This window comes from Sebastes fasciatus, chromosome 7, assembly GCF_043250625.1.
Source record: "Sebastes fasciatus isolate fSebFas1 chromosome 7, fSebFas1.pri, whole genome shotgun sequence".
Taxonomy (NCBI): domain Eukaryota; kingdom Metazoa; phylum Chordata; class Actinopteri; order Perciformes; family Sebastidae; genus Sebastes; species Sebastes fasciatus.
Window position 1 is genome coordinate 23,805,953 of NC_133801.1, and position 25,875 is coordinate 23,831,827.

At 41.3% G+C, this 25,875-nt stretch overlaps 1 protein-coding gene and 1 long non-coding RNA gene across 7 annotated transcripts in view; one reads left to right on the forward strand and one right to left on the reverse strand.

Moving 5' to 3' along the window:
* The window catches only part of LOC141771756 (uncharacterized), a 118,555-nt gene that overhangs the window by 27,348 nt on the left and 65,332 nt on the right, over positions 1-25,875 (forward strand). For 2 of the 4 annotated variants that reach the window (XR_012594766.1, XR_012594764.1), the window contains exons 2-3: positions 20,346-20,429; positions 21,878-21,972. This is a non-coding gene — a long non-coding RNA (uncharacterized LOC141771756). The remainder of the gene's footprint in view (positions 1-20,345; positions 20,430-21,877; positions 21,973-25,875) is intronic. The other 2 variants (XR_012594767.1, XR_012594765.1) reach the window with 1 other exon arrangement.
* The window catches only part of cadm1b (cell adhesion molecule 1b), a 168,373-nt gene that overhangs the window by 12,902 nt on the left and 129,596 nt on the right, over positions 1-25,875 (reverse strand). For 2 of the 3 annotated variants that reach the window (XM_074642360.1, XM_074642359.1), the window contains 5 exons: positions 23,732-23,869; positions 16,705-16,863; positions 14,233-14,329; positions 13,792-13,964; positions 3,652-3,702 (listed from right to left, as the gene is read on the reverse strand). In XM_074642360.1, coding sequence (XP_074498461.1) covers positions 3,652-3,702; positions 13,792-13,964; positions 14,233-14,329; positions 16,705-16,863; positions 23,732-23,869 — 618 coding nt within the window. The remainder of the gene's footprint in view (positions 1-3,651; positions 3,703-13,791; positions 13,965-14,232; positions 14,330-16,704; positions 16,864-23,731; positions 23,870-25,875) is intronic. The other variant, XM_074642361.1, reaches the window with a different exon arrangement.

Consider the following 25,875-nt stretch of genomic DNA (forward strand, 5'->3'; position numbering starts at 1 on the left):
TTCAGTGTCAGTATGGTAAATCGCTAAATGATGCTGGTCACAGTGACCAGCATGGGTAGCTAAGGTATTGTGAACGCTCAGATTTAGGCAAGGCCGCAAAATAATTAAAAATAATTATTAGACATATGTTTAAAACAAGCGTTTGCATAACAAGAGATGAATGCATTCAAATTCTTCAAAATTACAATCCAAACATACGTCAAATTGCATTGTAGTCTATGGGATCTTCAGTTTTCTTTCCCCCAAATGGGGGTGCGGCCTTGACTTTTTGCGAAGTACATGTACGTGCCGGTCTGATGTACAACAGACAATAAGAACAGCTGATTTCAGGCTGCAGGAAACCGTTTCAGCCTCGACAATCGCTGCTCCACTACTCCGAGCACGGACCCGTTTCAGGTTTGGCCTGGGCCCCATCACGGAGATGAGGGAAATTCTATGTGGCTGCATCTGTACTAGTGTGTTTATTGCAATATGTCAGAATCAAGTATTTAGATCAGTGAGAAAGAAGGTCGCACATATCTGTCAACCAAGACGTCAACTAAAAGCTTTTTGTTTTAGTGTAAATATGCAATAAAAACACATGGAGAGAAATGAAGTCTAAAAACTCTCAAACACATGAAAGAAATGTTCATCTGAAAGGGTGACTGATCTCTCCCATGAGGTCTACACGCACACACACGCTCTCTGCATCTTTTAAGGCACTGAAAGACCTGACAATATGAACTCTTGTGAAAGTTTCTGAACATGAAACGGCATAGAAGACAAACAACTGTGAGATTCTGAGCTTTAAAGTCCCCTCGCTGCACAAAACCATATTTAGGCCTTGAACTGATGCTTCAGTTTGCACAGCAACAGCAAGAAAAAAAAACAAAAAAAAAACTTAACAGAGAGAAGAAAATCCAGCAAGTGAAATCATAGCATTTTGGAAATTAAATCCAATACTTATTTTTTTTTTTACATATATTATAAACCTCAAAACGGGGAGACAGTGGGCTGACAATATTCAGAAACCCCTTTTCATGTTTTCTTTCATACTACAGACGGAAAATAGTGTCCACCTGCTGCTTATGTGGATTAGTGAATGACAGCAACTTGAAAGCTGAGTGTATTCATTCAGTAAGTTCATCCAAGTCACAAGTACACTGAAAAATACTCAGATCTAGGTGGAGCTATCAAAGTACGGCACAAAAAACAACGTTTAAAAGGTACAATCTCTGATCCAGATGTAAAAAAAAAAAAAAAATTATAAGTTGCTTTAATGCGTTAAAGAAATTAGTGGCATTAAAACAAATTTGTGTGAACACGTTATTATCGCGTTACCTTTGACAGCCGTAGTAAATAGATTTAAAAAAAGCAACTGGTCCTTATGCAACACAAGCATCAATAATATCAATAAATGGTTCAAATAAACAGATACATGGCTAAAACTAATCATTAAAACAATACAACCAGATTTAAAGGTGCAGTGTGTAGGATCTCGCGGCATCGAGTTTTCTCGCGTGCCAAGTGTGTACGAGAACTACTGTGGCCGGCACAAAAACGTGAAAACGCGAGAGCTAGTTTCAGCTACAGTATAAGCCGTCATCAGTATAAGCCGTCATCAGCGTGATGACGGTTTATAGCTGAAACGCGTTCATTTGTTTGACCAGAATAAACTAAAAAAGGCTATCCGTGTGTGCCGGCGATTTGTTTCTTCTGTTCTTACCACTACCTGGCACCCGATACTGTTCACGATTTGGAGACGTGCTCGCTGCTGTTTTCTATTTTGCCTTTACGTACACAGCCATCCGATAAAAGTCAGATAAAACGACGCCTATGTGTATTACCTGATCATTCATGATTTTCTTGCTTACATCTGCAATGTGTGAGCCATTCTTAGTCACGATCAGTTAACAAACATAAAAAATTATGATTTAAAAAAAAATCAAGAACTCAAACTCTTCGATCTTTACGTGGCAATAACTGAAATTTATGCATCCAAAAATGTACTGATTGGACCTTTAAAATCAGGATACAATAGTAGTTCAGTGGCCCCTGATTACGGCAAAAAAATCGCAGCTGGTGGTTGAGGTGGCCTTGCAAATTCACACTCTGGTCATAATGAATGAATACGAAATCGTGCCGTATACTTCCTTATTTAGGAAAACGCTATACTGTGCTGTTATGCTGATTAAGGTTGTGCAAGGCAATCTACCGAAAGCCAGCTTATACCATTGCCCCTGTGACAGGGTATTTAGAAGAGTAGTGAACTGCAAGAAAGCTCAATTACATCCTCCCAGCATGTACTGCATAAATCACCGTAAATCCTCTTTCAAGCCTGTCTTTCGGAAATTACTGGAATGTTACAGCAGAAAACACGGCGACGGGCTGCATCGGTGTAACTCAGAGGACGAGAGCTTAGGGGGGGAAAAAATGCAGAGTAATGCACACTTCTGCAATAGCAACTTCCTGTTTGACTGAGCCACACCCAGCGAGACTGAAATGAGGCTGTATCCATGCAGCATGATCACTGGTATAATAACTTAGCATTTGAGAGAGAGAGAGAAAAAGCAGGTTTGAAGTAGGAATTTAAAAAAATGACGAAGTAATTTGAAACTGAAGCTCTGTCACAGTGAACAGAGATTAAAAAACAACCGAGGAGACCTCACAAATATGAGTACAGACAGACTCTTGACCCTATTTCGTTTTAATAAATAAATACATAATGCACAAACAAATGATTGTAAAGCCAATTATTTGATCAAATAAATGTACAAATGAATGATATCTGAAAGCCGCCACATTAGAATAGTGGAGCTTTGTGATGCAGTCTCACACTGAGTTTCAAACTTATTATGCCACTCCATATTTTTAAGACTGTATGAAATGCAGAGTGGTCGTGACAAAAGGGCCAAAAATTGCCGTATCTCTAAAGCAGCTATTGATAAACCGATCTATTCTTTAAGGATAGTTTTTTTGTGTTGAAATGTCACATTCTGACATATCCAAATGTCAACTCCCAAGGTTGCCTCGCCATCTGTCGAGCCTTAGCGGTGCTTTTGAAATAATAGCGATGGTTAATATTAAAATAATTCTTTGCAACAGAGCTTAATCAGGGTATAAAATAACATGTATAGAGGATGCCAAAAGGTTGCCCTGCTATAAACACACCCCAAATGAGCTGCCTTTTCGTTCATTTTGTTCGTCTTTGAGAAAAAATAGTTATTGATGTTTTTCGGCCTCGCAAAGACGACATGTGACTGGCATTTGTAGGGGAGATGTAAAGGGCATTATAATATGATGGATGGCCCGGTTGAGATATAGCTGCAGATGCTGATAAGATAGCGGAGCAGCAAAGCAGAGTCTCTACGTTCTCTCAGATCAGAACATGTGACTGGAAAAGGGCTATGACAGGTGTCTCTGACAGCCCCGCGCTGCCTGTCCTCAATGTCACCTATCAGCAGCGCTATCTGATTAAAATTGGCCATCCACAGTCTCTCTTAGCCTTAAGGTACAAGCCCTCGTTCTTTTCCCTCCCCGGTCACCTGGTCGCACGTGCATGCAAGCTCACACACACACACACACACACACACACACACACACACACACTCACACACACACAAAGACACACACATGATTGCTGAGAGGGACAGTAGTGGGGGCATACAGTACCTTGCGTGTTGACTGGGTTGGTGGTGGGTGTGGGGATAGTGGTGGGAGCATCTAGATGAAAAGAGTGAAAAAAATAAAGAACATGTATAAGAAATAAAGGAAGACAAGAGTCAAAGAATAAACAAAAGTCATTGAAGACGAGAAGCTGTGCTATAAAAAAAAGAATCCTAACATGTACATGTTTTAGCTTCTGTGGTGAGATAATTTTAATGAGACTGGGAGCCCGTGAATGCTAGCGCAGTGCTGCTTTGAGCTAAATGCTAATGTCAGCAGGCTAACACGCTCACAAGGACAATACTAATATGCCGATGTTTAGCAGGTGTAGTGTTAATCATTGCCTCCACGTTAGCTTAGTGTGTTAGCATGCTAGCATTTGCTATTTAGCTCAAGTGGGTAACCTCTGGGTCTGAAAAGTGAAGCCAATGCAGAGGTGCCTTAAACTTGCATTCTTTCTAATATCCAGCAGGGGGCGACTCCTCTGGTTGCAAAAAGATTTTATGGAAGTCTATGAGAAAATGACCCTACTTCTCACTCGATTTATTACCTCAGTAAACATTGTAAACATGAGTTTATAGTCTCAATTGCTAGTTTCAAGTCTTCTTCAATACAGCATTATGTTCATTTAGTAAATTATGGTTCCATTTAGAGTCAAATAGACCATAAAGCAGGGTATGCTTTAGGGCGTGGCTACCTTGTGATTGACAGGTCGCTACCACTGGGAGTCGTGTGTGTTTTCGTCTTAGAGCTTTAACTCTTTCACAGTGTGTTTTCAGTTCATGAAAGCCTAAAAATGTCTTATATTCAGCGTTCGGTTGCATATTTAGCTTCACCCTCTTGTGTCACTTCTGGTTGCAAAAAAACAAGATGGCGACAGCCAAAATGCCAAACTCGAGGCTACAAAAAGGCAGTCCGCAAACCAATGTGGACTACGTCCACTTCTTATATGCAGTCTATGGTCAGCACACTAACATGCTGATGTTTCGTAGGTATAGTGTTAGCTTAGTGTGTTAGCATGCTAACACTATTTAGCACTAAATACAAAGCACAGCAGAGGGCTGATGGGAATGTCATGAGTTTTGCAGGTATTTGGTCATAAACCAAATTGGACGAATTAAACTTTTGACTTGATGATGCCATTAAATGAAAAGTCAGTGGATCACCAAGTTATTAAAATGAATCCTGAGGTCGACATGAATGTGAGTGTCAAATTTCAAGGCAATAAATCAAATAGTTTACAAGATTTCTAACTCAAAACCGGAAATGCCAACCTCATGATGGCGCTACAGGAAATCAGGGGATCATCAAAGTCATTTGGAGTTGACATATTTCACTACAAAACCAAAAAATGTCAACCTCTAGGTGGTGCTAGAGGAAAAGCGAGGGGATCATTAGCCTATATCCTCTGGGAACCATCAATGTATAAAATGTCACGGCCATCCATCCAACAGTTGTCAAGATATTTCAGTTTGGATCAAAGTGATGGACCGACTGACCTACAGACCGTCATTGCCATCCACAGGGATGCTTGCTAGCGTGGCTAAAAAAAACACAAAGAAAAAGACACTAATATTTCACCATGCTGGAGTTTTATTATATTTTATTATGGTATGCTATTCTATTTCTTTTTTTGATACATTTTCTAATTAACTATGAATAATAATGCCTCGCAATCATAGAAAGGTATTGCTATTTTCCACAGCCGCTCGCAATAATTAAGTCAAACTGCAAATTAAACCACTCTGGTGGTCTCCCGCTGCAGCGCAGCAGAGCCCCGAGCAGCATCCTCCGCCCCACACTGTACTGATTAGGCCTGTCACTAACCCCCAAACAAAATAATCAGAAAGACAAAATGGAGGGCAATTCAGGTATGCTGCGGTACTAAGGAGGGCTGAAAGCGTCCTCATCAGGGGAATATATGCCTGGCTCTGGTGCAGGGGAAAGATAGCACGACCCCTTGCTGTGGCAGAATCGCAGCAGGGGAAATTGGCTGTCTGTCTCCGTGCCTTTACTGTCCGCACTCCATCAAAAGACAGCAGTGGGGGACCACACACTCCCAAACTAATGATAAAACATCAAGGACAGCATAATGTTGCCGCCGGGGATGGAGTGTATGGCGGAGGTGGTGTTGTTGGTGGTAGGGGGGTATCGGGGTATCGGGCAGAGAGATTTTACTCTGACAGGATTTGAAGAGGGGTGGGTGGGCTAGATCTCTTTCCCTGTGACCGAAGGCAGTCTGATAGCAGAAATGTCAGTGTCTGGAAGGGGGAAATTGGCCATTCAGGGAAGAGGGTCTTCACAAAGGCCGGGATAGGATGTGGCACATATAATATCCCGGCGAACATGAATTCTCCATGGGCAATTTCCAGGCTGGATGATTCTGGGCTCAGCATTATGAGGGCTGAAATATGAGTGTATTTTGGAGAGGCCATATTTTCAGGGAGCATTTGTATCAGTGAGGAATCTGATATGAGAAAATTTAACCACAAAGTGAAACAATGTAGGAGAAATTGTTTATCTATGCCTGCTTAAACCCGGCTGCCAACACGACAGCAGGGAAGAGATTTTGTTTTGTCTTTTAGTCTATTTGTCTTCTCTTGCTTAAAAGTTACTTTTACATTAAGTTCTGTGGAGGTTTTCTTAAAAAAATGAGGTCGTAAAAGAGGTATCTATTGAATTTATATTATGAAAAATCAATCTACAAGCGGAGTTGTTCCTCACTATGTTGCACATTTGATGAAATCAGTGTGATTCACAAGGACAGTTTCACAACAGCCTTTCATAAGAACAGAGAGACCCATGAGTCCTGTCTGCTCATGTTATGTCAGATAAGCCCTGAATTTCCAGTGGCTTGTGAATCTTTGACTCCTTGTCCGCGGAAGATTTATAGGTCAAAAAGTCAACCGTGGGCTAAACCGCGGTGGTAGAAGCAGCATTGTTCTCCTGCCAACAGGCAGTATGTGTGAGTTATAGCAGCAGGTCACCTCTCTGAGAGAGACAGGCCTCTCTCTCTCTGGTCAGCTCTCTCCCACACCACACACCAGCCGGGGGGCACAATTCACAGCCCTGCTGCAGACACGCCCACGTGGAGAACAGCATGTCAAGCCTCTTTCTCCGCCTTTTTTTCGACCGGCCGTATACAATACACGCACCACAATAGGACTTGATTTGACGCGGATTTACATCGGCCTCACACCTGTCCGAGCTGTCACGCGGTGAAAGGTCATTAGTCTTTTTGAAATAAGAAGAGCCCGAAGGACTAGCAAGCGGTGGAGGGTGGCAGCAGGATGAAAGAGGATTGATGGACAATTCGGCTCGGCTCTATCAATAATGCTCACGAGCAAATTTATCAAGAACAAAACAACTCATTAAAATAAAGCTATTAGTTGCATGCAGTTGGTTAGACTTTTTTTATGACAGGGGTGTGATGGCTTTAGAGCTGCAGTGGGTCGAAAAGTAATTTTTATGAAACAATCACTAAATCCTGACAATAGTGCACGAGACAGGTAATGTGATAAAAATCATGTGCCTCTGTGTCCTCCGGTGCTCCTAATGGCTTCCGCAAGATTTCACAGACCTGAGGGAAACAACCAATCAGAGCCGAGCTGGAGCCTTGCCGTGTCTGAGCAGCTGTCAATCACTCGCAAACTCCGACCAAACGGTCAAACCAGGCAGCGCTGATCAAATATGAATCAATATTATGTTACTGTAATGCCTAATTCTCGCCTCAAATGTTTTCAGAAACATCTTGTAGTGTACTGTTTAGCTATAGAAAGCTTGTGACCCTGCAGCAATGTTGAGATAAGATGAGGAAATACTAATACTAATAAAGTTTATTATGGAATTTTTGCCCAATGATGCCAAAACCTTTCTGCCTACTGAAGCTTTAACAGGAGCAAGAACACACACACAGATTACCAAACAAAATGCTAGAAAAGACCAGGAAATTTGTTAGCAAAATGTGAAGTTAGTGGGTGGGATAGTGGTGGTGGACAGTTTGAAGTCCTGCGTCGCTGCTGAGAAGTCAAACACGAATAGCTTCAATGCTAAAACCAATCTATGCTGCAGAAACACACTAATTAAACCACTGTAGCAAGCATGATTAGTCTGGGGCAACAAACCCTCACATGGACCACAACATGATTTTGTCTGGCATTAAATCCTCCAGAAAAAGAGGAGTGGGAGTCGCAGACATAATTATACGCGGTTATGAGCACCTTTTACCAATCTCCTGTGTCTCATTATAGTGAGCTGGAGTCATCGCGCCTCCAACGCTTACACACCAGAGAAACGGTGTTTAATGGAAATTGGTAAAATATGTGGATAGGAAGTTACTAATTGAAGGCGTCATAGCCAAAGGCACAATTGCTGATAGCAAATATACTGTAGGTAGAAAGGATGGTTGTTTTTTTAATTCTGGACCATTTGCCTCCCATTGCTTTTCATTCATTCAGTGCAAGTTTTAGGGGTGCAGCGTGAAGCAAATGATACATGAAGCAGTAGACCCACATCATTCATTCAGCTCTTAAATGCCCTCAGGCGCTTTGGTGAAAACTATTAGAATATTATATTTTGCGTTTGAGAATAACATAACATTCATTACAAAAAAAATACTGAGGATAGAAGCACGGTAAATCTCTGTTTCAAAGGAATCTTTACGCAACGATTAGGAATTTAGTCGTGATGGCTCGAATAAGTCTGCCTGAAGTGAGCTATTTGCCGGCATATGCTGTCCTTTTGTTTGGGAGCGATTATTATGGGCCCATTGGGAACAAGCAGATGCCATCATCTGCCTGGCAGAGCACGATGATGAATAACCATGGGGCGGCAGAGCTGTGAGAGTCACAGGAAACCTATGTCACGGTGACAAAGTCCCGCATGTCAGCATGGTGGAATAAACACATAAACATCAGACATACGACGGTGTGAAAATCCGTATAATATGTTCCATTAACTGCGTGTCACTTTTTCTAAAACTGGACTCTGAATGCTTTGTACCTGAGAGATTTGGATGAGTGAGGTCCTGCGGTGTATAAGACATTCAAACGGTTATTCTTCCTGCAAATTGAAAACATCAACAACACAACACCTATCCACTAAACCATTCAAGAGGCAAGTTTTTAAAGTTTCCAGGTGTGGAAATTCAGTCCTAGGTTACTCTTACAAAGTAAAATAAAAAGCTGCATTAGTCCTGCACCCACAGCACTCCCTATTTTCCTTCTCTAATTTCTCCTGACTCTGACAGCTTTTTAGACGCCTCCGATCTGCCCAAGAGCTTGTCCCTCCATTAAAATCCCATTCACCGCTTGCCCTACAATTGGCGAGATGGCGTCGACGTTAAAGCCATTACAAATGCATTCATTTCCACAAATTCACATTTTTCAGTAACTGCAATAAACATTTGCCAGCCAGACACACACACACAAAAAAAACAATGTTACAATGCTGTTTTTTTGACACACAGTTCATGGCTGTCAACACAACCTGAGTAATAATCAAAACAATATCACCATTCTGAAACCTGCAATCGGCTCTCTCACAGTATCCACAATGAGCCCATTTTCAGCAACAGCTTTGCTTTTAGCATAACACTCTGCACCTCCACTCCATCCTGCTGCTTTGGGCACATGTTAGACTGAAACAGGAGTGTTGGTTTCAGTGGCCGAATCTAACGATCTGCATCAATGTGGTTATTCAGATATACAGTAATGGCATGCTTTCGCACCACGGAATAACCCACCAGTGTTTGGATGCTTCAAACAAAGACAGAGCTGTTATATATCCTTCTAATGTGACAGTGTTAGGTATGCAAACAGATCAGACAGGTTCATTTAAATAACATTTAGCTGTTGTCATTGCAGTGGGACTCCTCACACCTTGCTGAAACTATTGGCAATAAAAAGCTTAAGCTAAAGTCAATAACTTAGAGCAAATAAAAACGTTACTTTTATAAACCTGTCACTATATCCTCACAGTAGTGCATGAGATAGATAATCTATGAAAACATGTGCTGGTGAAACTCACGAACTCCAACCAAAACTTTAAAAACTAGGCAGCGCTGATCAAATATGAATCAAGATTCTGTTACTGTAATGCCTATATCTCACCTCAAATGTTTTCAGACACGTCTAGTAGTGTACTGTTTAGCTGTAAAATTAGATAGTTTGCTCCAGCCGGTGGTGCTTGGTTTTGGTTTGACTGTTTTCAACGTGGCAGCCGGGTCACAAACCCACAAATTTCTCATTGCTGCCTAGTTTGACAGTTTGATCGGAGTTCACAAGTTTCACGAGTTTTGCGAGCATTGATTGTTAGTTGCCCAGAGACTGCTTGGCTCTGATTGGTTGTTTAGATTTGGGCACGGTGGAATCCTGCAAATGCCATTAGGATACGGTGACAAGACGTCCCGGTTTGTCTGGCTATCCTGTATATAATAACTCCCTCAGGACCATCCGTTCCTGTCAGTCTTTCACCCGGTGTCTCCATCCTAGCCAAAATGTCATCTGAGCTCCACATTTTCATTATAATAGCCTGTGGCGAGCAACACGATGTGATAGAAATTGTTTGGGTTCAAAACTAAAGTTGAAAAATCATTTCCATAGTTCCAGACTATACAATAAGTTTCCTCTGCTGAAAACTCTCTACAGGACTCGCAACCTGTCAGAGCGTCATGACGGGGGATAGCTCAGTGATTAAAGGAGGTGAAAGGAGTGAATGTGATTAGTCATGATTGTCACAGCGTCTAATGCACCCGCCTATAATAATGCCTTCTTTCTGCTCCCACCAGATGCTCAAATGCGCCAAAGTCATCCTGATAAAAACACCTATGGTGCATGCTTATCAGCATATGCATTAACATACACATGTATGAATGTGCGGCACAAGGGTCCCGATTTGGGGGTTTGAAAATATGGTGACCCTACATTAGAAGGACTAGGAGGACACAGAGGAACATGATATTTTTTTTTTTCAGATTATTTTTCTCATGCACTACTATCAGGATATAGTGACAGTTTTATAAAAATAACTTTTTTTTTAATCATATTTGCTCAAAGTTACCAACTGCAGCTTTAATTGTGGGCATTGGACCAGATAATGAACTCAGAACAATCAGCTATTTGCCAGCTAAATCAATCCCCACAGACTGGGGAACAAGCACAACATATAAATATAAAGAATTATACTAATATTTAACGGTAGGCTAAGGGATAATGTACAGCAAGCCGATCATTCGCCCGGAAGGGGTTTATTTCACAACAATGACTCGCTAGCTGTACATTATCCCGCTTATTACACAGCTACTTCTTAAGAAATCAATAATTTGACACAAAGATGACATCAAGATGTTTACTAATTCACTGCAAAATCCATTCTCATTGTAAAATATGTGCCCTGGAGGCTTCAAGTTTCATCACATTACATCTTGTTTAAGTTCCATACTGGACCACGATTGGCTTCCAAACTAGTTGCAATGTCAATTCAATTCAATTCAATTTATTTTTGTATAGCGTCACATCACAACAGAAGTTATCTCAAGACGCTTTATATATAGAGCAGGTCAATGACCGTACACCATAGTTTAGAGACCCAACAGGATCCACCAAGCGCGCTGTGGCCAGGAAAAACTCCCGAGTTGTCACAAAGTTATGCTTGCATATACATACAGTACACATCTAAAACTCAGCAGATGAATGTGAAAACAGCCTTCTAGTGTCAAACTCTGCACAAACATGCACAGTGAAGCTCAAATATAGAAGTGGAGTAACATTAGGTTACATTTTCGAGTGGAGGGGATTTAAGTTCTGAGCCTCAGTTTGTGCACGGTGGATTTGCCGTGATTCAAAAGACTCCTGGATATAAACATTTCAACCTGCATGAGTTCTAAGTAAAAACACATCCATTTTAACAGAAATGATTTTGTTGTACTTGAGTGTATACAGCAGATTCACCCTTCCTGGTTTCGGGTACGGTCACTGGCAGGCAGTGTTCTTGGCACACAGGCAGTAACAAATTGAAACTTGGGAGCGAAATACAAAATGCTCTTCTGAACAGCAGGGAGCAAGCGCTCCAAGGAGAGAATGCTAAACTCACCAACAATGGCTGCATCTGCTGCAAATTTATTTCCCCCTCGTCCTCATCACCCCTGCCAGCCACCAAAAATAGGAAATTAAGGTCCGAGGAAGAGTGAATACTTCACTGACGTAACGTCACAATATTTTTCTAAATGATTTCAAAACTTCAAACAGGTACCTCCTGCTGTTCTCCCTTGGGGATTCATGTGCTAAGATGTCTGGTGCACCTTTAAACAGTTGAGTTGTTTACAAGAAAGTTTCACATTTTTCAGATTATGTGTGATTGCAGCCAAGTAAAATCACTCCCTCATTTTGTATGTTTGGCTTTATTTTGTGTTCTATTAATTGTTGTATTGAAGATTGTGATGTGTTGAAAACAAATAAGGATAAAAATGCTATTAGTGTGTCGTGTAAAGGTAAAATGAAGAAGAAGTGAGTGAGGAGTGAGGAGAGATTCATACTGGTCGCTGCATTTGAGGTTCAAAGTGAGGGGAATAAACTGCATTTAAGGTCAAGTCCTGGGAGAGATGGTCCCTTTTATTTATTGCCCTTTACTGGTTGGCTGCAGAACACATTGAAATTACACCCACTTCAATATAAGTCAACAGAACCAAAGCCCATCTTCATGGTAGAAATATGAGGTTCAATTTCTGATATGAGACCTAATAGTCATGTTTTTTGTTTTGTTAAGGAGTAGTTGGAGATTTTGGGCTTTCTTGCCAAGAGTTAGATGAGAAGATTGACACCACTCTTGTGTCTGTACAGTAAATATAATGCTGCAACCAGCATGCATTTAGCCTAGCTTATGATAAAGACTGGAAACCAGACGAAACAGCTAGCCTAGATCTGTCACAAACATAACAAAACCATCTGTTTAGTCTGTTTTTTTGGGGCCTCTTCTGGGTCTGCTGTATGACCATGTGACAATATAGGCTGTTTTGTTCAACAGGTTCCACCTGAATCATTTTTTATATAAAATCTCACTTCCTGTGTTCCTATCATGCCGTCATGACAACTCCCAGAAAGTGAAGCCGAAACACCTTGATCGCCCCCTGGTGGCTGGCTGCAGTATATGTCATATATCCTGCCCCCTCCATGTTAGCAGATGGGACACGGGCCAAAATAAAAAGTCAAAGCACACTTCAAATACATTTTACCTCAAGATTATTTCTCTCAGTTTAAGTAGTTCTTATCACGCCGATGTGTTTTCAAGTGTTGATTTCTTTGTATAAGTTTGGTTTCAATCAGTTATTTGATGCAATAAAAAGGGGGGTGAGCCATCATGATTGACAGTTGTGATTGACAGCTGCTCTGACTGAAGTAGTCATGCAGCCGGAGCCTCTGGAATTGTACGAGAGAGGAGATGTAACTTTAATTTTCCATAGCCGTCACGACTCTGTGTAATAGAATGATTTGATCTTAAAAGTAGTTATAGAGATATCATGGTTAGTTGTTGTGTCTTTCTAGCCAAACAGCTACCGTGATGCTAACGTAGCAGCTAGGTGGCTCACGCTAACAAGCTGTGGCCGTGTTTGGCTCGTGATTGGCTCGGTTGGGTGTGTGGACGGGACCCTCTAGATTCCGCGGCTCTAGCCCCCCGATCACTACTGCGCTGACTAAATTTCAAGATAGCAGCTGCTGTATCTGGGATGTTTTGGCTTCACTTTTGTACATTGACAGGAAGTGCAGACACATCATTCATCTATTTATACAGTCTATAGTCCAAAGTCAACAGCCACTTTATCCATTACTTTCTGTATGGTTCTCATCATGCATTAATAGTGCAGCGGCAGCTCAAATCTTCAACATAAATTCAGAGCTCTGTGAATTTGTCAACTGCAGCCTGTTCCTCTCAATAATGGCTTGCATCCATTATTAGTTTGAAATGTGACTCTGCTTGTTGCACAAACGCTGTACTAAATCCTTATGGTTCCAATGCAATCCCCCGACTGCCAAAGCTACTGTAGAGCGTTAAGTCTATAAACCTTCCTATATCAGTAATACATGCTGAATCGTGGTGTAACAGAGTGATGGTGGCATTTACACATCGAGTGCAATGAAGCTTAATACCTACCATATACATAGAGGATGTAGTCATCATAGGCCTCTCCCACAGCATTGGACGCAATGCAGCGATAGGTGCCGTTGTAGGACTTATTGAGGTTCTCGATGTACAGATCAGAGCCGGTGACCACGGCGTGAGGCGGCACGTCCTCGTCTACTCTCAGCCAGTTGATCTGATCGGGACTGAGAGAGCACAAATACCACACACATCACTCAGGCGCTGTCTATCCACGCTAGAAATCTGAAATAAAGGTCAACTCTGAGATTGTCTGAGGAGGGCCATCGGCAGGCCCCGTCTAATGATGTGCTGCTCTATACAGCATGCAAACAACTGGTAGCATTTAAATGGTACGATGAATGTGAAGGTTAAAGGGGGTGCTCGGACAGGCAGAAAGTAGGAAACTTAACAGAAATTTATTTTGAAGTGCGTCCATTCTGCGTGAATACTTACTGTGGTTTTCCTTCTGCGATACACGTCAAATCTAGATTGTCACCCTCTCTGGTTAAACCGTCAGGATATGTCACCACGATCTTCACTTCTGGTTTATCTGAAAAGGAAAGACAAGTATATACAATACTCCAGCCCCATACGTTATAACAAAACTGGCTTTTCCCTGCCTTGTCTACAACCAAAGCTAAAGTTAACAGCCAAAAAGAAACATAGAGGAGGATGAAATGATTATCCTAGTATGTGCTCAGTAAGTCCTACAGTATCTTACAGCTAAATTTTTTTTCTTCTTCTTCTTATCAATGCTAGCCAAAGATTACCAAAATGTCAAGCGGTTTCAGTCAAGCTTTTCTCTTCCTTGAAAGGTCAGACAAAACAGTAGTCTACCTGAAAAAAATGAATATTCTACACAGACAACAAAAGACTACCTTGACCTTTCTTTGATGTCTAACAGTGTAAGGCAGCCTGTATTACCTCTTCAATCAATGCACCATTTAAAGAACACCTGAACATCATTGGACATCTGAGCACAAGGTTTTTTTTTTTTATCCCTTGTGGTGACTGTATCGCATTGGCTGAGGCATCAGTAGACTAGAATGCCAGGACTGCATGATCCGTAGATAACAGATGGGCAGTGAAAAACATCCAGTACATCTATGATCTCACAATCAGAGGATACACTGGGAGTCTAACTGCACCTGGTCTAATGCTGCTTGCACACATGATGTTGGGTTCAATACACGCACCGTGTTTCCATTCAATATGTCTAGCGGATTTTAAGCAAACTTTTGAAATGTCACAAAAAAAGAAATGTGAATTAGGAGCGTTCCCATCAACTGGTTTGGAGCAAATAAACGCATGACTGTAATCTGCCAGTAAACAGAGTAAAAGAAGTAGAGGTTGGAACAGGAGACAAAACAAGTCGGCTTGGTCATCTAACCATGGATGTATATCTAACCCATCTACAATAGAGAAATGGAGAGAGTTGTAATTGTTCTTTTATGTCAGCTAGTATTGGCCATGGTTCATACTGACCGTAGACGAAGACAAGCATTCGCACGTTATGGGAATATCCGAGAAGACACTGACAGTAGAAACAGCTGATCAGTCTTGTGAGTTAAATGTTCGCTACGTCAGAATTTATTCGGCAAAGGCTTTTACATAATCCATTTAGCGCATCAACTCTTTTTCAACAAAGGCAAAAAACACCTCAAGCGAACTTAAAAACGTTTTGTATTTGAAGAAGTTATATTGGATTTGTCTGTTTCCATACGGCTTTTCTAATGCGAATAAAAATGTGTGGATGGAAACACGGCTACTGATACCTTTCAATTCATAAAGGCCAGTGTGGCAAAATGCATTGATGCTAACTTTGCACTCGCCACCTCCGCTGTAGAGCGGAAGTAGATCCCTACTACTACTAGTACTTTCAATGTTTACTTTTGGTCGGACTCAGAGACAAGCGATATTAGCCCACAGACTAAATGAGATATGAAATATTTTTTTTTTTTGCAATGTACACATAATCACATAGATTCTTGCTGGTGTATTCATTTAAAACAGGTGATGTTTCAAACAATGCACATATAATATGCATAAAAACGCCTTTTCTGCTCGAAACTAACTTGAATGTGTCTCCTCTGAGTTGAAAAGTTCGTTAAGCCAAATATTTCAACTCTCTCCAAGCGGCATGAATGTGTTAGTGACTGTCAAAGACCCTGTCTGTGTTCCTTGCTTGTTAGCTGTGTAGTTTTTTTAGTTATTCTGCTTGTAATTTTTTTAGTCAGTTTTCCAAGTTTCCCAAAATTGACTGCATTTCTGAACATTATTATTTTTTAACTTCAAGGTCTTATTGATAACATTTATATGTAGACAAATATTTAAAAAAACAAAAAACATCCACAGAGCTTTTAGAAAGGTGCCGAATAAAAGTATTGCTTTTCCTAAAATAAGTTATGATGATTGTGAATTAATCATTTTAAACATTTTGGCGGGTCCAAAATGAATGATATCTTGAAGATATATATGGAAGATATCTAACATTTAGTTCCACTTTTAAAGAGGCTTGTGAGCCAATAGTAAAACTGTGGTATCACGTGATATCTCTGGGTGGTCAGTTAGTGTGGAAAAAAATGGATAAATGGCTGAGATTGATGGTAAGTGTCTGGCAACGACTTGTTGTTAAGTAAATGCAATGAAACGCGGAGGGAAATGCAACATCTAGTGGCTAAAAATTATCAGTGTCATCAATAGCACCTTTAAAAAAAAATGTTATTGTTAGTGGGTGGTACCCTTATAAATTATCGGAAGTGTTTGTCGTGGGCATGTGATACCAACAAATGCCAGAGCCCCACCAGAAAGTAATTAAGCCCCCAATAGCCCAAGCCAGAGAGAGAAAGTCTCTAGCACTGTCTATGGGGCCTTGGTTTTGTTCAAGGCTTGAAAAAGTAGCTACTGCAGTTTTAGGTCACTCACATTGCACTTCCAAGTGTCTTTGAGCCAGGAGGTCCTTTACAGCTGGGTGGTCAATGACGCAGTCCACTGGCACTCCATCATCCTCTTTGGTGACAGAAAATCTTACTCGGCTGGTGACAGTAAACATCCTGTCATACGTCTCCTCAACTGTTGTCTCACCTAGAAAAACACCACAAGCACGACAAAAGCGGGGGGAAAAGTTAAAGCTCAAAAACAAATCTCAAATCCTGCAGCTGCACCGACCCGCAGTGACCATAATAACCAAACAGTTATAGCTATTAAGAGCACAGTACCTGTCAAAGTGGAGTGCTTTCAAATGGCATTTACATTCAATTTATGATTCAGTGATGCGGCGCCCGGGACGAGACTTTAGAGGATTGAGACGGGGTCCCGGGGCCTTCATTTCTGACGAGAGCAGCGAGGAGTGGCCGGGTCATATAAGCCTGATAATGAATGCCTCTGCAGCTTGAGGGTTGAGCATTGTTGGGGCTAACCCTGCAGTAATCTGCTGCCCACTAGGCCCTAGGCTGTCAGAGGGGCATTCATTTAGAGAGCATTACAATGCCACAGGGGCATCGCATTAGCTGCAGTGCTGAGTGTGATGGTTTACTCGCACTTAATGAAGTGAGGAAATAATTACAGCCCCACTCTGACCTGCAGCACACTTCCATTTCAGCCTTGTCACTGGGGAGCCCGGCCGGACTCAGGGAGGGCAAAACACTGTTGTTCCACAGTTGATGATCACCAATACACACATATGTGGCCTCTTGATGGATATTAACCCCGCGTAACACACACTCTCCCACCCAAGACCTGCCTACATAAAATTTAAAGTACCAGCATAGATAACCGGTCAATGCGCGTGAGGGCGTTAAATTTGACCACTCTGCCAACTGCGGCAAGAGAACAGGCTGTTTGAAAAGCACACTGACCGTTGGAGAAGAGCAAGTAACACACTGATAATAACAGCAGGAATAAAAAAAAGTGTGACAGCGAGATGGGAACGCAGTAAAAATAACTGTGATTGTCTCGCTATTTTGCTGCAGAATTAATCAGCTGGTAAAAAGTACTGTCTGGCAGACAATGAACAATTAAAAACCCCAAATGAGTAAAGACATAACAGAACATATAATGTACTGTAGGTCTAAAATACTGTACATATCCAATGTTATACATTTATTTCCTCCCATAAGCAGTTAATTATAGCCTACATGTAAGTTATTTCACTTCACTCTAAAAAGCTCTGCAAGCATTAACGTGACACACAGCAAATGAGTTAATCCCGACCATCTTTAGTTAAAGTGGAGTGCGGTGATCAGCAGTAACGCTCATAGAAGAACCATGCCGTTTTGTTCCCCGCCAAATAACGACACACATTTCCCATTAAGAGCTCTATTGTCACCGTGCAATCACAGAGACTTGACGCGCAGCACCAGGTCACATTTGTAAGGTCAATGAGGGCGTTTCCAAGCGCACCTGCGCCAAAGAGTTGGGTGAAGTGGAGTATAAATTGGAGGGGTGTGATGATGATAAGTCATTATCCTCTCAAAGAGTCACAATAATTGTCTCATACCAATCACAGTGCTGCATTACTGAAATGGCTCAGGAAAAGATGGCACAGAGCAAACGTGGTAGAGTTGGACGAAATGTTGAAATCATTATCACAATATACTAATATGGATATTTTCCAAAATCTACAGTATTTGTATAATCATGATAGGCAAAATCTAACGGAAATTAATTTTGTCAGTTTTTGATCACAGTTTTGCTCAGAATCATTCATTCAGACAACAGAAATCTGTAGAATGATGACATGATACATAAACCATTAAGACTGATTTATAGTTGTACATAGGCTCTGTGCTGTACGTAGGCTCTACGCTGTATGTAGGCTCTACGCTGTATGTAGGCTCTACGCTGTATGTAGGCTCTACGCTGTACGTAGGCTCTACGCTGTACGTAGGCTCTACGCTGTACGTAGGCTCTACGCTGTATGTAGGCTCTACGCTGTATGTAGGCTCTACGCTGTATGTAGGCTCTACGCTGTATGTAGGCTCTACGCTGTATGTAGGCTCTACGCTGTACGTAGGCTCTACGCTGTACGTAGGCTCTACGCTGTATGTAGGCTCTACGCTGTACGTAGGCTCTACGCTGTATGTAGGCTCTACGCTGTATGTAGGCTCTACGCTGTACGTAGGCTCTACGCTGTATGTAGGCTCAATGCTGTACGTAGGCTCTACGCTGTATGTAGGCTCTACGCTGTACGTAGGCTCTACGCTGTATGTAGGCTCAATGCTGTACGTAGGCTCTACGCTGTACGTAGGCTCAATGCTGTACGTAGGCTCTACGCTGTATGTAGGCTCTACGCTGTACGTAGGCTCTATGCTGTATGTAGGCTCAATGCTGTACGTAGGCTCTACGCTGAACGTAGGCTCTATGCTGTACGTAGGCTCTACTGCATAGGCTCTACGCTGTACGTAGGCTCTACGCTGTACGTAGGCTCTATGCTGTACGTAGGCTCTATGCTGTACGTAGGCTCTACGCTGTACGTAGGCTCTATGCTGTACGTAGGCTCTACTGCATAGGCTCTACGCTGTACGTAGGCTCTACGCTGTACGTAGGCTCTATGCTGTACGTAGGCTCTACTGCATAGGCTCTACGCTGTACGTAGGCTCTACGCTGTACGTAGGCTCTACGCTGTACGTAGGCTCTATGCTGTACGTAGGCTCTACGCTGTACGTAGGCTCTATGCTGTACGTAGGCTCTACTGCATAGGCTCTACGCTGTACGTAGGCTCTACGCTGTACGTAGGCTCTACGCTGTACATAGGCTCTACGCTGTACATAGGCTCTATGCTGTACGTAGGCGATTTTCTGTGCTTGCCCGGCCACTGAGAGACATAGACTAGGGAATGTATTTCAAATATTTTCGGATGGAGGTATATTTGACGATTTGATTCGTTGTCTGCAACCATTTATGTCGCATCTGTGTACGCACAATATGCCCGCTATGCCTCGATTTGGTCCAGGTGCATGGAGAAGAAGGAGCAGCCGGAAATGCGTAGGAGGAAATGCAATGCTTTAGCAAGCAGACCAATCACAGTTGTTGTGGTCTATGTGTAGTTACATTTCTGGGGAGGTGCACGTCAGGCTACGCCGTAGATTCAACGCAGAAGTATAAACTGGCCTTTAGTGACAGAGTTGCCAGTAAAGTAAAGATCAGAGTTGCTGATCTTGTGTGATGTATGAAGACACTGAGTGCCATGAAAAGCGTCATTAAATAAAATGTATTATTATTATTATTATTAGGGTTCTTTTGCAACTTTACTGATATCGTTACATCAAGGTCAAATTTGTGTTTACTTTTTCTCTTTTCAACTTTGTGTGTATGTTTACTGGATTCATTACTGTGTTGCACTTCTTATAAGAACTTAATGTTAATCTTTCACTGGAGATACTTTGTTTCTTCCTGACATGAGGCACAATATAAGTAATTTGACAGCTAGTCTATACTTTTGTGAATCCAGTTTCTTTAATTCATTTTTACAATACCTTTGGTCTATCGCTTGTTCATGGAATCTAATCACTTTCTGATTTGTATTCGCTATCATTGAATTTGTTGTCACTGTACTGTCTTCACAGTTTCCAGAAGAAAAACTACAAGGTCAATCTTCAACCTTAATTGGAAGTGTATTTGGCTCGCTGCGGAGAGTGAGGACAGAAGAGGTACAGAGTTTCATTTACTGAATGTTTGTGTTGAGTTATGTTTCATGTGACATGTCCTGACTGCGGTCCCCTCGATGGACAACGCTACCATCACTAGTGATTTTGTGCAAAAAAAACACAGCTGCTTCCATGCAAACTCAGAGACATTATTTTACCAAAATAGCACCACCCTTGTCTGCATGACAAGGTAGTACAGTCCCAAGATGTTGTGCCTCTCATTTGACTTCTGTACGAAGCAAAATACCAAAGGGACGAGCAGAACACACACTTCAAGGTCAGGAAAATAGTTTTGCTTGCACTCATCTCAGGCAGCGCTGTCATGCAAAAACAAAATGAGTCCTTAATTTGACTTCTAGTATCAATTATTTTCGGTGATGATTCTTCTTACGAAACAATTTGAATATGAAAGACAGTTTCAAAAAACTTTTGAAAGTCCTGAGTCATGTTTTGAAGATCAGACTCATACAGCCATTATCGTCGTACAGGCCGACCAACGCTTGTCAATTATCAGTGTCACTCGAGCCCTGATGAGGAAAACAACTGCGGATCAGGTCGTGGAAGGACTCGAATCTGAATGCAGAGGAGATTTGAGTGTTGCAGCAGAGATGTCAAATCAAACGCTCTTGTGAGCATCAACCACTGATCAGTCCCAGCGCAATCAAGCGTGGCCTCTTCTCAGGGTGACATTTTCTTTCAGTCACTTTCTAACCTGAGTCTTCTGCCTGCCAACACGCTGAGAAGCAGCAACTGATCAAACTGTTTGAAAGTGGCTTCCACATTATGATAATAATATAGATGCTAAACTCGCTCCACTCAATACATCAGTACAGGACAACAAATTTGAGTGTCATTTTAAATATGAATGATATGGTAACACTTTCTAACAACTTTTATAGAGGGTTTGTACACTGTAATAACTTTTATTATTTTTATTTAATTTTTTTAAACCAGGAATCCCGTGAGATTAAATTCTGTTTCAAGGGAGACCTGGCCCAGATAGCACGCCATTACAATGTTACAAAAATTATAAAATTATGTAAATTATAAAATGAAATAATAATAATAATAATAATAATAATAATAAATTAAATAATTTAATAATAATCTACACATCAATTGAAAACCATTGATTAATAAGAACCACTTTGGGGTTGCCAGGTTGTGGAAAATCTCGATGAATTAAAGAGAAAGTGTGTCGTGCTGGAGGAGGATTTTCTGCATCCTGGCAACCTAAAAGTTTTTCCTGTAAAGCATTAGTAAAATTATTTATTAACTATTAATACATCCACAAATTACAGCTAATAAACCATTTATAAAGGGTGCCTTATTAGCAATAATATTACTTTTAAAAAACGGACTTCACTGAAGTATTTACTTGTTACAAAAGCAGCTCTTATAAAGTAGTAAATATTCTAAAATGAACATTCACTTGCTTAATTTTTCTGCAGCGTTCGACCACATCCCAAGAGCCACTTCACTGAAAGGAACTTGCTCGGATGTGAGGAAGAGTGTCGGATACTGACAAAAGCTCCGGAAAAAGTGAGTAAGTAAGCCTTAAGTTTAGAATATGTATTTGCAAATATCCCCAAGGTCAAGAATAAAACTATGCATATTCAAAACAATGAGTGTGAAAAGGGAATACAGCTTTTATTTGATCTGCTAAGAGATTCCCAAAATACACTTTTTTTTTCTCCACTGAATATGGATTGTTTCCATGATCCAAAATCATTCAAAGCTGAATTTGAATTGCAATTTTTTTTCATGTGTAAAAAGCATGAAATGTTAAGCTGTTTTCCATCAAGTAAAAACTCAATATTTCAAATTTAATTTGAAAAAATACAAGGTCTACTAACTTCTCAAAATTCTGATTAAATCTCCTGCGTACAGTTTTATAACATCTCATACAAATTTTAACGAATCTCCTCCTGTACTCAGGCTGCAGTAGCAGCCGAGCACCGGGCTCCACTACATTTAAATAATATTGCAGCTGTCATTTATGCTAACAAGCATTTTGCCACCTTGTGTGTGGAGTCTCTCTCCGAGGCCGGAGCCCATCAGTCCCTATACCTGCCAGCATGATAAATGGTTGCAAAACCAATCCGGCCAATTTGAAAGTGTGTTTAAATCAGCCGGCGGATCTCTTTCTTGCCATTACGGCTGTCTTGCCCGCGCAAGACAAAACACGATCACAGAGATTCTATATAAAACCAGTGAGATGTGTGCCTTTTAATCTCAATGCGTTCTCGGGCTAATGAATTGTTTAGCGCGTCCGTAATGAGAAGTGATTTGTGTTTCCTGGGGTACAGGAGGACGTGACTCTCTGGCTCTCTTTATGTATCCACTGCCACTATGGATTAGCCCCGCTCAGCGTGTCAGTGGCATTTCGCTGATCTAACCACCCTGTTGTCTGTCCCTCCCCCTACACAACACTCGACAACTCATAAACAGAAATTGACTTCGACTCCTGTAGGGAACACTGGAGGCACAGATGGCATTTAGCTTCAGACTCGCTCTTGTCTAAATATTTCATCTCTCAACAAGCCAAATGAATCCTCTCCATTCTAATACATATATAATTTGACAACAAGCCCAGAGATATCCACTCTGTGTAAATACAATATGACTAAAATGAATATCCCCCATTGCGGTACAATAAGTACGTAATGAATAATTGATGACCCCTAATCATAACTGAGAGGTAATATGGATTTTTCACCAGCCCAGATTATATACCCCTCTCTGCTGCAGCCTACAACCGGCCGAAGGCACTGAAGATGAAGATGAAATGTGCAGATATGAGTTCATAACCATCTTTAGCAGCTTTATAGTAAATAAAAAAGATTTAGGGTTGTCTTAAAAAAATATAGAATTCAATCAGCGGTCGACTAAATGTTCACAGTAAACATTCAAGCAATTTTAAATCCAAGCATGGCATCTCTGAAATGGAAATGAGTGCCTTTAAGGCAGATGTTTTGTCAGATTTATATGAAACACAACATGAGCCTGGATTGCAGCTCTTGCAGTTGTGAATGCATAGTTTGATTATTACGTGCTGTAGCTGAGCGAGCAGTCCAGGCGTATGGATGGACAGGGGGAAAAGAAAGAAAGAAAGATGCCAGATTATTTTCCGTGGTTTCTTCCTATACATGCCAGTTACATAATCAGTACAACACACATTAATGTTTGAGATTAGAAGTACATGTTGTTCACGGAGGAAGCGCCTCCAGAGAGCGGGACATGTAGGGAAGTGGACAGGCCCGGAGCGTGTGAAGCAAACTGAGGGAGGCTGTTATTCTACCGACCTGTCAGTTCTTCCTCCCCTTTCATCCATCTGATGGAGGCGGCTGGCTTGCTGCCCATGGCGGTGCAGGTGAGCTCCGTCTCGTTCCCCTCGCTGACCACATCCTCGCGGCTCTCGATGATTGGGTTGCCTGGCGGGACTGACCCAAGGCAACGGTCAGAAACACACCGGAACGACAACATTTACACAAACACAGACACACACAACATTTTGTAACACTTTAGAATCTGGGTGTAAAACACATGTTTAAGTAACTTAAGTGAATTCCGGTTTCTCACCATAAATCAGTATGAGTTTGTGTCATTAGTTAACACTTAATAGATAACCAAATAGTGAGAGTTAACAGTTAAAAGTTACTTAAGTAATAATTTTCAAATTAGTACTAACACAACTAATTGTAAGAAATGGACATCTTGTGTGTGAAATGATGATAAAGTAATGATGAACACCTCATGTATCATATTTACAATAATTAGTGAATGTATTGGGTAGGCATGAGGCCCTTCTGTTAGCTCTAGCACGGCTGTCCGTTTTCCCCTGACTTGTCAGCTGGCACCTGCTGGATGTTGTTGAAGCAAGAGTTGTTGAGAAAAAGAAATCTTGTAAATGTGACATAAACAAGGACCGCAGGCTCATGTAACAACGTGTACAATGTTTGCATCTGACTACCAGTTTGATGGAAAACAACTTCATGTTTCTATGAGAATAGTTGCTGTTCTGCTGAGTGACTGATCAGATGCATGGATTGAAATGTCATTTTCTATGCATACTTGGCAACGTTGAGACCTCAAAAGTAGGGAGGATTTCGAAATCACATCTTTGTTTCTTGCATTCTGGTGACTTTTAAAGAATGAAAATGGCAAAATAATAAGTACACCGTGACAGCATTTTTTATCTTAAATACTTTTATAGTTACTTTTAATTCTCAGGAAAGAATACAGAATAATTGGCCCCTTTGGCATAAACTAATGTTCATCAGTTTTCATTCAGTCCTTCATTAATTTTTTTGCCGCTGCTTGAGAATTTCTTCTCTTAGTACTCTCCATTTCTCTATCTTCCATCTCTCACCCACTGAAGGCCCTTTCAGACACAACATAACAACGGCACCACTGCACACTGAAACCTATTATTCCCAATGGCTTGCACCACGCCATGACGGCCCTTCACTGCGACAAGCAAAGCTCAACTTTGGACGCTGCCGCTGTGATTTGCGCTGAACCCAGCGGCGAGCGCAACTCAAACCGTGATGGTTGTGAGAAGCTCTCTTCCGCTAGGAAACGACATTTTGGTATTGCTGTCTGGGTGGAAACAGTAGGGCTTACATGCTGTACAGTGCCAGTCGGGAGAAATACGAGGAAACCGAGACAGGGATGAATGAAAAACGTGAGTCTCCCGGGAAAATCGGGAGGGTTGGCAAGTATGTTTTTATGGTACCTGGATCAATTCATAGTGTAATAAGATGACTATATTTACCATTATTTACTAATTCAACATTTAGTTGGATTTAGTTCAGCATGTTAGCATGCACAAAGTACAGCTTAGATTGATGGGAATGTCATTAGTTTGGCAGATATTTGTTCATAAAGTAAAGTATTGGACAAAAAATTGTTGACCTTATTGCACTAGATGAAAAGTCAGGGGATCACCAAAGTGATTGCAATTCATCCTGACGGGGGAACATGAATATCTGCACCAAATTTCATGGCAATCAATTGTCGTCAGGACATTTCACTCAAAACCAGTGGGCAACCTCCGGTTCTGAAAAGTGCATTAAACTTGCATTTTTTCTAACAGCCAGCAGGGGGTAACTCCTCTGATTGCAAAAAGGAGTCTGATTGTATAGAAGTCTATGAGAAAATGAGACTACTTCTCACTTGATTTATTACCTCAGTAAACATTGTAAACATGAGTTTATGGTCTCAATCACTAATTTCAAGTCTTCTTCAATACAGCGTGATTTTCATTTAGTAAATTATGGTCCCATTTAGAGGTCAAATAGACTAGTTTGACCGTTTGGTCAGAGTTCGCGAGTGATTGACAGCCGTCTCTCATAGACGGTTGCTGGACAGCAGATCCCAGATCAGCTCTGACTGCTTGTTTTCCTATGGTCTGTGAAATCTTGCAGATGCCGTTAGGAGCACCGGA